The 13,613-nt window shown below is 32.4% G+C and overlaps 3 protein-coding genes across 3 annotated transcripts; 1 reads left to right on the forward strand and 2 right to left on the reverse strand.

The window, feature by feature from the left end:
* The first annotated feature begins 1,593 nt into the window (after positions 1-1,593).
* LOC124938026 (mitochondrial outer membrane protein porin of 34 kDa-like) lies at positions 1,594-4,199 on the forward strand. Its single transcript, XM_047478385.1, has 6 exons — positions 1,594-1,732; positions 1,863-1,930; positions 2,629-2,739; positions 3,119-3,205; positions 3,294-3,502; positions 3,593-4,199. The coding sequence occupies exons 1-6, from the start codon at positions 1,684-1,686 to the stop codon at positions 3,897-3,899; spliced, it is 831 nt and encodes a 276-aa protein (XP_047334341.1). The 5' UTR covers positions 1,594-1,683; the 3' UTR covers positions 3,900-4,199.
* Positions 4,200-4,366: 167 nt separating this feature from the next.
* Positions 4,367-9,152, reverse strand: LOC124939770 (plasma membrane ATPase 1-like). Its single transcript, XM_047480212.1, has 19 exons — positions 9,065-9,152; positions 8,859-8,978; positions 8,684-8,782; positions 8,087-8,224; positions 7,883-8,017; positions 7,591-7,770; positions 7,311-7,517; positions 7,117-7,236; positions 6,917-7,036; positions 6,726-6,848; positions 6,512-6,616; positions 6,278-6,422; positions 6,049-6,213; positions 5,731-5,969; positions 5,628-5,660; positions 5,460-5,541; positions 5,046-5,392; positions 4,603-4,970; positions 4,367-4,526 (listed from the first exon to the last, which is right to left on the reverse strand). The coding sequence occupies exons 1-19, from the start codon at positions 9,116-9,118 to the stop codon at positions 4,430-4,432; spliced, it is 2,877 nt and encodes a 958-aa protein (XP_047336168.1). The 5' UTR covers positions 9,119-9,152; the 3' UTR covers positions 4,367-4,429.
* A 1,324-nt stretch (positions 9,153-10,476) lies between these two features.
* Positions 10,477-12,046, reverse strand: LOC124940130 (cyclase-associated protein 1-like). Its single transcript, XM_047480613.1, has one exon. The coding sequence runs from the start codon at positions 11,991-11,993 to the stop codon at positions 10,572-10,574; it is 1,422 nt and encodes a 473-aa protein (XP_047336569.1). The 5' UTR covers positions 11,994-12,046; the 3' UTR covers positions 10,477-10,571.
* Between the last annotated feature and the right edge of the window lie 1,567 nt (positions 12,047-13,613).

Genomic DNA, 13,613 nt, shown 5'->3' on the forward strand with positions numbered 1-13,613 from the left:
AAAATTTGTTTGATTTCATAAAATTTGTTCCATTTATTTATTTATTAATAGTTTATTCCCTTAAACTATTATAATAATTTATTATTATTTGTTTTTAATTATAATAATATTTTTTTATTCCTTCTCAGTCTTATTTTATCTCATGAGTTTAGGAATAGAAGAAACCCAAAAAAAAATTGTTTGATACATTTTTTCATATTGTATTTGAGATTAATTAATTAGTTTAATAGTTTTTTATTTCTTTTTTAATAATTAATTTTCATTTAAAAAAAATTAATATATATTAAATTTTAAAAAGTTAGCCCAACCTCACAATTATATATATATATAGTTAAGGGTAATAAGAGGTTGAGTTGGATTAATTTACTAAATTTGAAACAAATAACTTCAACTTAATTGGTTGAAATTATTAATAAATTTGTGAAAATAGATTAAAATATAATAATAATATTAATATCAATATCAACAAATATTTATTATAATTTATATAAACATATAACAATATAACGAATAAGGTTGGTAATACAATTAATGAATAATATATAAGAACAAGGTCACTGATTAGCTAATAAGGTATATTAGCAAAATTCATGAAAAATGTGATGAATAAGGTAATATTTATATTTATATAAATTATGTTGCAAATTATAATAACTGCATTACATGTATTATCAATAATTTTGACAACAATATTTACCATCACGCTCCTACAATATTTTTAATTCAAATATATGTTGAGATTATCAATTGACCAAAAGACATTTAAAATGACGATACAACATATCTATGCCCCTTTTAAAGTCTTATTGGCTCCTATCTTATTTAAATATTAGTTTTAAATAAATGATTAATTTTAATGGGTTGATTTGATCGAAATTATTAAATTTAGTTTTAAAAACATTGTAAAAAATTTGGTTAGGTAGGATAGTTGCACACAAATATGATCATTGAAAAGTCTCAAATAATAATTCATTTTTCTAAGGTTTCTTCTAAGTTTAATATAATCAATCATAAAGTCTTCTTATTTTAAATTAGGATCAAGAAACTAAAAAAAAATGTGAAATTTGTTGAAATAATCATAATAATTGTCTTAATTGTGAAGATGATTAGCACCTAATAAAAAATTATTTTTCGGACAAAAATATTCTGTCGCGTAAAACGACGTTACGCGTAAAGCGACGTTACGTCGCGATGACACGGACGCATCTCGCGACGGTACGGACACGTCTCGCGACGGCACGGTCGCGTCTTGCAATGGCATGCTCGTCACACTCGACGAATTAGAGTCTGCGTCCCGTTACACGACAGAGATATTTTTGTCCGAAAAATAGAAAGTGTTGTTTGCACCATTTATATTATGCGCTAATCACGCAATCACGACAATTATTAGTGTCGTTTCATCAAATTTCATAAAAAAAAAAGAATTGAGTTGTTTTGTATATATTATTTGAGATTAATGAATTAGTTTAATACTTTTGACATTTTTCTTTAAATAAGCAAAATATTGATTGATTCATAATTAATTAATAAAATAAACACAATTAATCGAAACAACGCTTGATTTAATTAGGGCTTTCAGACACAATAATAAGAAAGCTTCTCCATTTGTCTCGTTATTCTCACGCTATCTCTTCTTCTTCATTTCTGAACTCTGATCTCTGTTTTTCCTTGAGTAAGAAAATCATGGCGAGAGGACCTGGTCTCTATTCTGACATCGGAAAGAAAGCCAGAGGTACTCTTCCTTTCTATGTCTATCAAGAGAAATCGTTAATTGTGAATGTTTTCATTTCATCAAGTCAAACACCTTTTGTTTGTTGCCTTCAATTTTCATCTTCTTAACGATTTTCGTCTTCTTGCTATAGATCTTCTCTACAAGGATTACCAGAGCGACCACAAGTTCACTATCACGACATATTCTCCGACAGGAGTTGTGAGTTCTTCCTCTTTCTAGATCTATTAATTTCGTGGATCAAGCAATGATCTCACATTGATTACATATTTAGACACAGGCTCTGTATGTTACTATGAATGTTTTCCTTTGTGTTAAACTTGGTGTTGAGGTCAGCGGTTTGTCGTTGATTGAGATTTTTACTCTTTTCGTTTCATCCACATGGTGATTTTGGCACTTTCTGTCTGTTTGTTACTAAGTAGTAATGAGTTCATGACGATGCCATTGTGATTTGCAAATCTGATAGGCGGAAATCTTCAACTATCTTATGGATGTGATTCTGGTTTTCAGTATCACTTGTTCTTTTAATTTTGAATTTAAGCTTTGTAGTTTAGGGCCACCTAGCTTGAAGGAAAGTGCTGTTATTGTGGTTCAGCCATCAATAATGCTTTATTAAAGTTTACTGTGTTATGTAGTGCCTAGGATTGTATGGGATCCTTGGCTTGTGTATTTGATTTGTGTTATCAGTGGCTGTGCAATAAAATACTGCAAACTATAGAATTTAGGCATTTCTACTGATAATAATAATAGTAATAATCTCGTAGAGATGTTCTTAATTATCTACCGATAGTTAATTATATTTCTTTGGATACGCATTGGTGATCCCATCACTTTTGTAGTGTACACATTTATGTATGTAACCTAGTAAGGTTAATTTTATCATGTCAAATGCATTTTAGGCCATTACTTCATCTGGAACAAAGAAGGGGGAGCTGTTTCTTGCTGATGTCAATACCCAGTTGAAGAACAAGAATATCACAACTGATATCAAAGTGGACACAAGTTCTAATGTGAGTTATGTACCTTTATATTGGTGAAATTGATTGTACTTCTGTTAGAAATCTAGCAAATAGGGAAGGGGTATCCTGAAAATGTTAATCCTTGCATTCTTTTATTAGCACCTTAAAGTAACTTTGTAACATCAGGTTGACCATATTTCAATTTAGTTTTTGTATAGTTAAATCATATGTTGTGTCCCACTGAAAACACCTTGATTGAAAGTAGGGTTCATGACAGTAGGAAAAATGAACCCTAATAAAAAAAGGAAGCTAGCATTTAATTCTCATTTCCCCTATCTCCTCACACATTTGCTTGTTTTGGGGGTAAATATGTTGTGTTCTTAATGATTCTTTTGTCATCTAATGTTTCTTCTTAACTAACATATGACAGCTTTTCGCAACCATCACATTTGATGAACCTATTCCTAGATTGAAGACAATCCTTCATTTCAAAGTTCCAGATCAAAGATCTGGGAAGGTGAGTAATAATAAGTCTTCTGTTAGATTTGTGATAGAAAATGGTTGTTGTTAGCTATCTTGGTGATTTTGTGTTTTATTGACGGCAGTTAGAAGTTCAATACTTGCACGATTATGCTGGGATCAGCTCAAGCATTGGCTTGACAGCAAACCCTGTTGTCAACTTCTCAGGTGTTGTTGGGGCAAATGGGCTTGCATTGGGAGCTGATCTCTCATTTGATACCAAGGAAGGAAACCTTACTAAAATTAACGGAGGATTTAACTTCTCAAACAATGACCTCGTTGCTTCACTAACCTTGTGAGTAAAAAACGCTCCTTGTCTTGTAATCATTTTTGATGAGATTTATCTTTTAAGATCAATATATTTATTTTGGTTGTTGTGCTTTAGGAATGAGAAAGGGGAAAGTCTGAATGCATCTTACTACCACACGGTTAGCCCATTGACGAATTCTGCTGTTGGTGCTGAGGTAGCTCACAGCTTCTCAACGAATGTAAACACAATCACAATTGGGACCCAACACTCTTTGGATCCATTGACTACTGTTAAGGGAAAGGTTAACAACTTTGGAAAGGCGAGTGCTCTTATTCAGCATGAATGGCGCCCCAAGTCCCTTTTCACGATTTCTGGAGAAGTGGATACTAAATCAATTGATAAGAAAGCTAAGTTCGGATTAGCTTTGGTTCTTAAGCCATAATAATAATGGCTAGTCATCGGCATAGGTTAGGGAGCAATAAGAGGTAAACTCCATATTGTCTGATGGAGATTTGGTTTGTTTTGTAAAAAATAATCTTTGGAGGATTTTTGCACCGGTTTCTGCATATATCCCATTTCTAAACTGATGATGAGTGAGCGAGTGTTTTTATTTAAACGGGAAGGCCTGCCTGACATTTGTTTATTGTTTTTATTTATTGACGACTTTTTGGAATGAAAGAACATCCAAAGGCTGTTGGTTTACAGCCTGCTATTCATTCAAGAAATTTTATTTTATACTTTATATGAGTTGGTTAAGCTCCCTGGAATTTGATTATTGTCTTTTTCTTTTGATCTTTTGAAGTGTGAATTAGTTGAAAAAGAAAACAATGAAAGATGGGAAAATGATGGGCAACTACCACCCCTTATTATAATTATTATTATTATTTTTATTATTATTAAATTATTTTTTAATATTATTAAATAACTAGGAACATGAATTAATCTAAAAAAAAAAAGGAAAGTAAACACAGCCTAAACAGTGTATGATTGGGGGATTGTGTCAATATCAAGTCCTTTTAACTTCACCACAGATTCAACATGTCCCTTCAAGGTATTGAGTTCTCTCAACCTGGATTTTGAAAACAGACATATTAATAATTACAATAACAACTCATGTACAAAACAAATAAGAATAAAATAAATACCTGGCCATCTCGGCTCGTCTTTTTGCCTCCTCAGCCATTTGGCTTAGTTCTGCATATGTACTGTGCTCACCAACAACCTTATTCTTGTTCTCAGGTGGTTGAAGACCATGTAATGTTCTTTGTGCCTGTGCCCACTTAAGTTCACGTTCTTCTTTCCCATAATCTTTTTTCCCAGTGAAAGCAACCCTTTGCTCAATCAGAAGATTCCAAGCTTTCCCACTCAATGTGTATCGGATCGTGAATTTTAATATATCGAGTGGGATATAGCTTACGAGGTTGTATAGCCATATCACACCTGCCCAACCCCATCCAATACCTTCAATCGATGCAAAACTCCAATTCGCATAAACAGCTATTATAGTTGCAACCTAATCAAAATTGGTTAATTTCTTTTCAAAAAAAGAAAGAAAGAATGAAATGAGTAAAATGTAGAGTTGACTTACCAATTGAGCAATAATAAAAGCACCCAAGAGCAGAAATCCTGGACGCTCAACAAATGACCAACTCCTTGAACGTGTTACAAATATAAGAGCTTGACTGATTATACTTACTTGCAGATACACAGCCGATGAAAGCTTCCTAAAGTCATCATTAGCTGTTTTCTCGAGTGTTGAAACCCCAAATATTCTAGGGAAAAAATTTGTCTTGTAAGCTAACCAAAAGAAAATTACTGTCATAAGAGCCATGTAACATCCAAGAATTATTCCTGTCGTAAAAATCTCTGCAAGCTTCCAACTGTCTGGTTGTGGAGATGGTTTTACCCTATCCTTTGATATTGTCATAATAGTACCTAATATAATAATATGTCAGCAACTATCTCCAAAACATATTATTTGTTAAATTAATTAATTACAAACCATCGTTTAGAATGGCGATGATCAGAACCATGAAGGGTGGAAAATCAAACTTCCATATAAGAGCAAGTAACATAAATCCAAGCTTCCAATGTAGTAAAAACAAAAACACCCGACTGTCAGTCCACATAGCTAAAGCAAGTGATTGAAATCATAAGAGAAGTTACATACCACAATACGGATTGTTACTGAAACTGCATATATCTGCATTGAAAAATGGCCAACACAGTTAAAAAATATGCAATAGAAAATTGTCAAAAAAAGAAAAGCTTACAGTGTAGTTTTTCATCCTCTGGAAGATTGCTCTACTAGTTAGTACAGCACTGATGATGACACTGAGACCAGGTTCAGTTAAAACAATGTCAGAAGCACCACGAGCTGCGTCAGTTGCATCAGAAACAGCAATACCGATATCAGCCCTTTTAAGAGCAGGAGCATCATTAACACCATCACCAGTCATTCCACAAATGTGTTTTCTATCTTGCAAACGCTTTACAATCTCATACTTGTGTTCTATCATCATCGCATAAAAATCAAATCTCACATCATTTCAGAACTAAAAGACTAAAAACTGAAATAAATAGTGGCTCACCTGGAAAAACACCAGCAAATCCGTCAGCCTTTTCAATTAGTTCATCCACTGGCAAACCTGCAATAGACTCATCCTTGTTCTGTCCTAACAAGGCAGATGAAGGATACATATTTGTTCCCATTCCTAAACGCCTACCAGTTTCCTTAGCAATAGCCAGTTGATCACCTGTTGGAAATTGGAAGTTTAAGATATATGGTTTCCTTTTCTTTTCATTTTAACATTCACGCACCAGTTATCATTTTAACATTGACGCCCAGATTTAGAGCTCTAGATATAGTCTCGTTACTATCATGTCTTGGTGGGTCAAAGAGAGGCAACAAACCAATGAATTTCCAGGGACCACCTGTACTTTCTTTCCTTCCATCAGGAACTTCCTGTCAATTCAACTAACTACTCAGATGTTGATTTAGTAATGAACATAAGAATAATTAAAGATAATGACTGTAGAAAATGTATCATCAACCTGATAAGCCACTCCTAGGGACCTTAGCCCTCTTTCTGCGAAATTATCAATGGTTGCATGAACCTTCCGTTCAATTTCAGATTTGTTATGCGTGAGATTGAGTATCTAATGACACACCAAGGTTTGAATGTGAATAAGGATGAAAAAAAACATAGAAAATTCACCAGCAATGGATGATTTAACTCATTTAAGTGTATTGAAAATTGAAATCCACCTGTTCTGGTGCACCTTTGCTGACACGATGCATTCTACCTTCACTGTCAATATATGTCAAGGCCGTTCTTTTGTCAGTCGGGTTAAATGGAAGGAAGTGAACTTCTTGAATCCCGGCTCGAGCCTATTGTTTCTCAATATATATACACAAGTTAACTGAAAATAATTACACAAAAATATAACTTTTTTTACCTCCTTTGGATCAGCTAGCATCCCTACAATGGCAGCGTCAATTGCATCTTGATTTTCCATCCGAGATGCCCTGGCAGACATCAAAATTACAGTATCTACATCTACTCCTCTAGAAATCACCTGAACACAAAGAATGGCTTCATGCAACCTTTTTTATGAAGAAACTCAAATCGAGGAAATCATGTCCAACAATAAATTACCTCAATAAGGTTTCTGTCCACAGTTAACTTGTTCAGTGTCAAAGTTCCAGTTTTATCACTACAAAGAACATCCATGCCTGCCATCTCTTCTATTGCTGTCATTCTTTTTGTGATTGCCCCCTGAAATCATTCAATTTATTTAATAACACAAGGATATATTTATGAAGGCTGATATAATATGATTGTTCACAAACCTGCTGAGACAAACGATGTGAACCGATTGCCATTGTCACGGATAGGACAGTGGGCATTGCAATGGGAATTCCACCTATAAGCAGTACTAACAGATTATCAATTCCAGTACGGTAGGATCGGCGCTGAATAGGGTACATCACAATAATCTCAATCAACATCCCCACTGCAATAGAACATATGCAGAAATTCCCTATGGCAGTCAAGACCTGTGTAACAGAAATGAGATTAATTATGAATGAATGAATACAATTAAACGTGACAGACACCAAACTGACATACCTTTTGAAAATGACCAACTTGATTTGTACTGTCTACTAGATGAGCAGCTTTACCAAAGAAAGTATGCACACCCGTGGCAATCACAACAGCTTCAATTTCTCCTTGCTTGCAGGTAGAACCGGAGTAAATCCCATCCCCAGCAGATTTTGTAACAGGAAGACACTCACCAGTTAAAGCAGACTGCATCAACCAAACAATCGAACAGAAATGGATATTATAATAAGAATGATAAGAAGAAAACAACATGTTCCATATATACTAGATAATTATTATAAATGCAATAAAACATCACCTGGTCAACTTTCAATGGATCCCCTTCGAGAAGTCGAGCATCAGCAGGGATGATATCCCCAAGTTTAATACTAATTATGTCACCTGGAACAAGAACTGATGCATCTTCCTCGTTCCATTTTCCATTACGAAGAACCTGCAACAAAGATATAATATATCATGCCCATAGAAATCACATCCTGAGTGTCAATCTCCAGTTAGTTACCTTAGCTTTTGGTGCTAAGCGTGCCATTAGAGATGCTGCAGCATTACCAGCATTGTTCTCCTCAATAAAACTAATAGTAGAATTGATAATAAGTAGGCAAATTATTCCAACAAAGTCCTGCCAATCAGGTGGTTTTCCCTGCAATAAATAAATTTACTTGACAAATCATTAATGTACTATATATGTCTTGTTTGCAAGAATTCAAAGTATATAAGAGATAATAAAAAATGAAACTAAAATTCTCTAATTGTCAGCTGCTTCTTAAACAGAGATTATAGTTGCCAAGGGGGCGATAATTAATTTTTTTTTTTTTCGAATTTTAGTTAGGGCTTAGGGTGTTCTTATATTAGACCATTATTGTAATTAAATATTAGATTATGTTAATAAGTTAAATTATTTCATGTTTATCTCTTAGATTTGCCTAAAATATGAATTAATCTTACTTTACATATATGATTAGATTCTTGACTTCCTACCTCAATTTCTCTTTATCTATCCTAAATTTCCTCTTATATTTAGATATGAAATCAACCCTAGTTAAGAAATTAGTATTTATAATCTATCATCTAGAGAAATAATTAATTAAGAGGCACTCACTCCTCCATTAGCAAGTGCAATAGCCATAATAGCTGCAGCTTCCATAACCCATGAAAGAGGATTCCACATAAACCCCAAGTACTTCAGAAGCTTGTTTTCCTGAAAACCCCATCGGAAATTAACAATTCAATCATAAACATACATTAATGTAACTTAGTTTCCCCCATATCCTCACCACTTTTTCCTCGAGCTTATTTGGACCGAAAATCAAAAGCCTCTGTTCTGCAGCCTCGATTGATAATCCCTCTTTTGTACATTTTAAGTTCTGAAAAACCTCCTCAATTGAAATATTCTCCTGCAATTGAAACCAAATGTCATAAGCTTCTGATCATTCCAAGTCCAAAGACAACATATATATACTAACAAAACGATTATACGTACCAAATCAACAGACTCATTCTTCAGAGCCTCCATTAAATCATCTCCTCCTTCCATCTTTTGTTTATTTGTAATGCTGCTTCAACCTGTACGTACAAGTTGAGAATCAGAATAGAACGGAAGCTTAGATATGATCAGAAACACATGTGCATGGATATATATTTATATATGAAGGGATGAGAACGATAACCGCCACCTGCCAAAAAGAAAGAAAGGAAGAAGTAGAAGAGAGAGCTTGAATCAGAGGAAAGATTATTAATATGCAGCCTTTTATTATGGGATTATTTGAAATTATTTAGGCTTATTTTTAAATAATATTATTCATTTTAAATAATAAGATCCAATGAATAATATTATTAAAAAGAAATACAAAATATCTCTATCCTCCTTTATTTACTAAATACTAGGGTTGGTTTTAGGGGGTGTGATTCTTGTGAATTATTATCCTTTTTTTGTGTCATTGATAACTTTATATAATAAATTATTAAAGTAAATTTAATGTTTATATTATTTGATAAAAAATATATAACTATTATGAAGAAAATCTTTAAAAATTTATGTATTTAGTCATATAATACTTACAACAAAATAAAATCATAAATGAAAATGATCAAAAATATTCAAAATACTTTTATCCAATTATACAATTCATTTTATTTTTATTAAATGTAACATCCAACCACTTGTCCAACTCCATTAGAACAAAAAGTTTATTCACAAGTAGTCAGCTCATTATTAAAACAAAAAATATTTATGTTATCATTAATATAATATTTAGGTAGATTAATTAATATAGGTGCCATATTATAATAATTTTTAACATTTTTATTCAAAGTGTAAATTAATATCCAAATAAATTATTATTTTTAAATATATATTAATTAAAATAAAATCAAGTCACACAATTTAGTCAATGCTGGTATATATTTTATTTTTTCTTTCCGATGAAAAATATAATATTTAGTATATAATATTTCATTCTAAAAGTCATTTTACAATTAAAAAATATTTTAAATGTGATAAAAAATAATGACATAAATATCATCAAATAGGTTTAACTTATGGAGATGTATGAATTTAGTTCATAATCAAATAAGCATGACTATAATAAATAAAAATATAATTTATTCGCACCACATTATCCAAATCTCTTATAAGCTTAAATAAACTAATTATGAATCAATTCCGAAAAATTCCCTAGGTTTGATCATTACCATACCACTCTAATTTAGATTTTTTTTACTAATATCACTCTAATTTGACATAATTGAAGCTTGAATCATGAGTTCAAAAGGAGATTGATATCAGTCACCACAATATTACAAGGAAGGGTCATAATCTTCATCATGTCTACCCATTATCATATTGCAAAGAAATAAAGGATCATACACCCCAAAATTTATTTCACACACAAAAACAAACACAAATACATAAATGTTATCAAGACAGAGACAAAAGAAAGGGGTTATGAATGTTTTTACAAACAATAATTAAGAAAGCAAAGAACCAATTAAGCACCAGAATGGGATGCAGGAGTAGTTAAGAACTGTCCGTCCTTATAAACATGAATGAATTGGTATGGCAAAGGATGCTCGGGCCAGTCATCATCAGGATTAGGGCCAGGTACTAACAAATTGATTTCACTCGACTTTGCTGTACTTATAGACGTCTCCAAAGACTCTTTACTCAGATATAATTGACACCCTGAAGTGTTATCAATCGATATTGTTGGAGCCGATCCTTGACATTGAACTTCAAGGCTATTAGAATTTACAATTTCAAAAGCAGCAACAACATCCATGAAAACAACACTCATCTTGGTGCATTTATCTACTGTTATGTTATTCACCTTCCCTTTAACCTGTAGTACTGAATCTTTGCATCCATAAACATAGATAGACTGTTTCGAATCGCATTCTTCAATCACTAAACTCTTGTTTCCAATTTGATTCTCAACTACCCATTTACGACCCATTTGTAGCTCTAGCTTTGCAGGTCCAACTTTACTCGCCACGCGAGGAGAACTAATGATTCCCCTTTCTTTTTCCACTAATCCTTTGTTATCTGTTCGATTCTTAGTTTTCATATCATCTGTAACCTTTCTAAGACCTGCAGTCACTGACTTCCCTGAACTAATATCCTGAAAAACAGCACCCATTCCTGCTCCTCCTGCTGCTGCCTTTGGTTGTTGTGATGAAGAAGAAGAAGAAGTCTTGCTTATAAATGCTGCCGATGGAGGAGGGGCAGGGGCAGATCCAGCTCCTGCTCCTGTTCCTGGTCCTCCAATGGAAGCAGTAGTACTCCAGACAGGTCCAAGAGGATAATAAGTCTTGACATAATCCCTAAGATCAGGGACATAAAGTTCCTTCAAAGATTTTGCCCATTCCAAATGATTTGGATCTTTACTTTTATACTCAACAAGAATCTTATTATTATAAAATTCAGCTGCTTGCCAACTTTCTTCAACATGTGCAATTGGCATAGCCATACCACAATTTTTACCACTAAATGCAATCCATGCAAGAGCTGTTAGACTATCAGAAACTGCTTTCAAATGGTTAAAATTATCACAACGTTTTCCTTCACACAATCTAGTGCATTTCGTTATCACATCATTTAATGGCTTTAGAAAATCACTCATACCTCCTGAATCAGGTTTTGGAGTCCTTTTAATCTTTGATACAAGATCTTTCTGAACAGAGAATGCCTCCGCTAGAACCTGGGTCACGTCCAAAACATTTCCACCAATTTTCTCGGCTGTTGTTAGAAGCCTACCGATGGATTGGGTTATCAGATCACCGAATGCAATGATCGAGGGATCGGTAGAACAGTCATCTCCGCCCGTCTCCGGGAAACCTCTTGGTTGGATTCTTGAGGAATGTGCCTCGAGCCGAACCACAGCCGACTCTAACCTCTCTATGAGCTTCTCCATCAATGTCTGATCGTGGTCTGATCGTGTTCAAATTCTCTATAGAAATCAAAGAGAGGTCGATCTGTTGTTGTTGTTGTTGGTAGTTTGTTGCCTAGCTTCCATCATAACCGGACGTCCATTCTTTTCAGGTGTGCGGATATACACGTGTCTGGATATATTTTTATATATTAATGAAAATTTAGTTAATTATTTTAAATATAATAAATTAATAATTAACAATATTATATAATTATAATAAAATGGTATAACATATTATTATTTGTTAATTTTATCTCCTACCAATCAAAACTTTACAAAAAATTAATATTAAAGAAATACCTAAGTGGACCATTCTTATTCATAACATTTATTCGTTGGTACTTAGTTAAATTATATACTTCAAACTCTACTAATTAAACGTGAAAATAATGAAAAATAGATTTTGTGATGTGAAATACAATAAGTTACTCAAGAGTATTATACATGTTCAAAAGTTTTGTAGGGACATTCAAAAAAAAAAATGTTTCTATTAAAGTTTCAATCCTTTCCTTTAATGTGTTATCATTTCTAAAAAAAATAGAGTAATATTCAACCAAAATAAATAAATATTTTTGGTGTATAATTTTAATTTAAGAAAATAAAATTAATACAAAATAAAATTTGAACTTTTGTCGTGATAATATAATTAGAAAAGTATTTTGATAATATTTTAGAGATTCTTTGTCAAGATATAAGTGTTGATCTAATCGATTTAAAAATGCAGTTGCATTGAGAACATTGTTTCCAGTTTTATATCTGTTAAGGTTTCGAGAGACCGAATATTATATAAACTCGTATCATATAAACTTGTATCATAACTCTAGTTTGTCTTGATGTAAATCTATGTTATGATCTCCTAATAATATTATCTCTTTCTGATGAACATAGTCAACTTTTATCTTGGTGAACCATGTTAAATTTGTGTTTTTTTTTATTATTTACGTTATTTCCCGTATTTCCGCCACAAGAACTACAATCTCCCAAATAAATAAATATATATATATATATATATATATATATATATATATATATATATATATATATATATATATATATATATAATCATGATTCGTGTTTCCACAATATTACTCACTAAAATGATAATCAAGATCGTAATTAATATTTTAAAAAAAATATAACATTGTATAAATGAATGAATTACTCGATCTAGATATAACAAGAATATTTCTACAATTATCCGAAAATTTAGTCACAATTCACAAAGGAGCAGTGTATCCATATGTTAGTAGCAAAAACCAAATCAACTTGACAAATATGAGGAGAGCTAGAATTAAAAACCACTATTGCAAAAAGCTTTGTCCTATCTCCTATGGCACAATAGACTCAATGCTAAGAATCGATATGGACATTACATTCAAAGTGTGCAATAAGTAGGTATTTCATAAGGCGACAAGCCTTAAAGATGAGTTCGGTGTGGACTTTATTGGCATTAGGTCAAATGCATCGTGTGAATTTGTTGTATTTATTAAACACGACAATAACTAAACATTGTGGATATTAAATAAAAACGACAATTTTTAAGATTGTGATAAAAATGACAGTCTCCTAAATACTATAAGACTATATATGGATATGGCTACA

Source organism: Impatiens glandulifera, chromosome 5 (genome assembly GCF_907164915.1).
Source record: "Impatiens glandulifera chromosome 5, dImpGla2.1, whole genome shotgun sequence".
In the NCBI taxonomy this organism is placed as follows: Eukaryota; Viridiplantae; Streptophyta; class Magnoliopsida; order Ericales; family Balsaminaceae; genus Impatiens; species Impatiens glandulifera.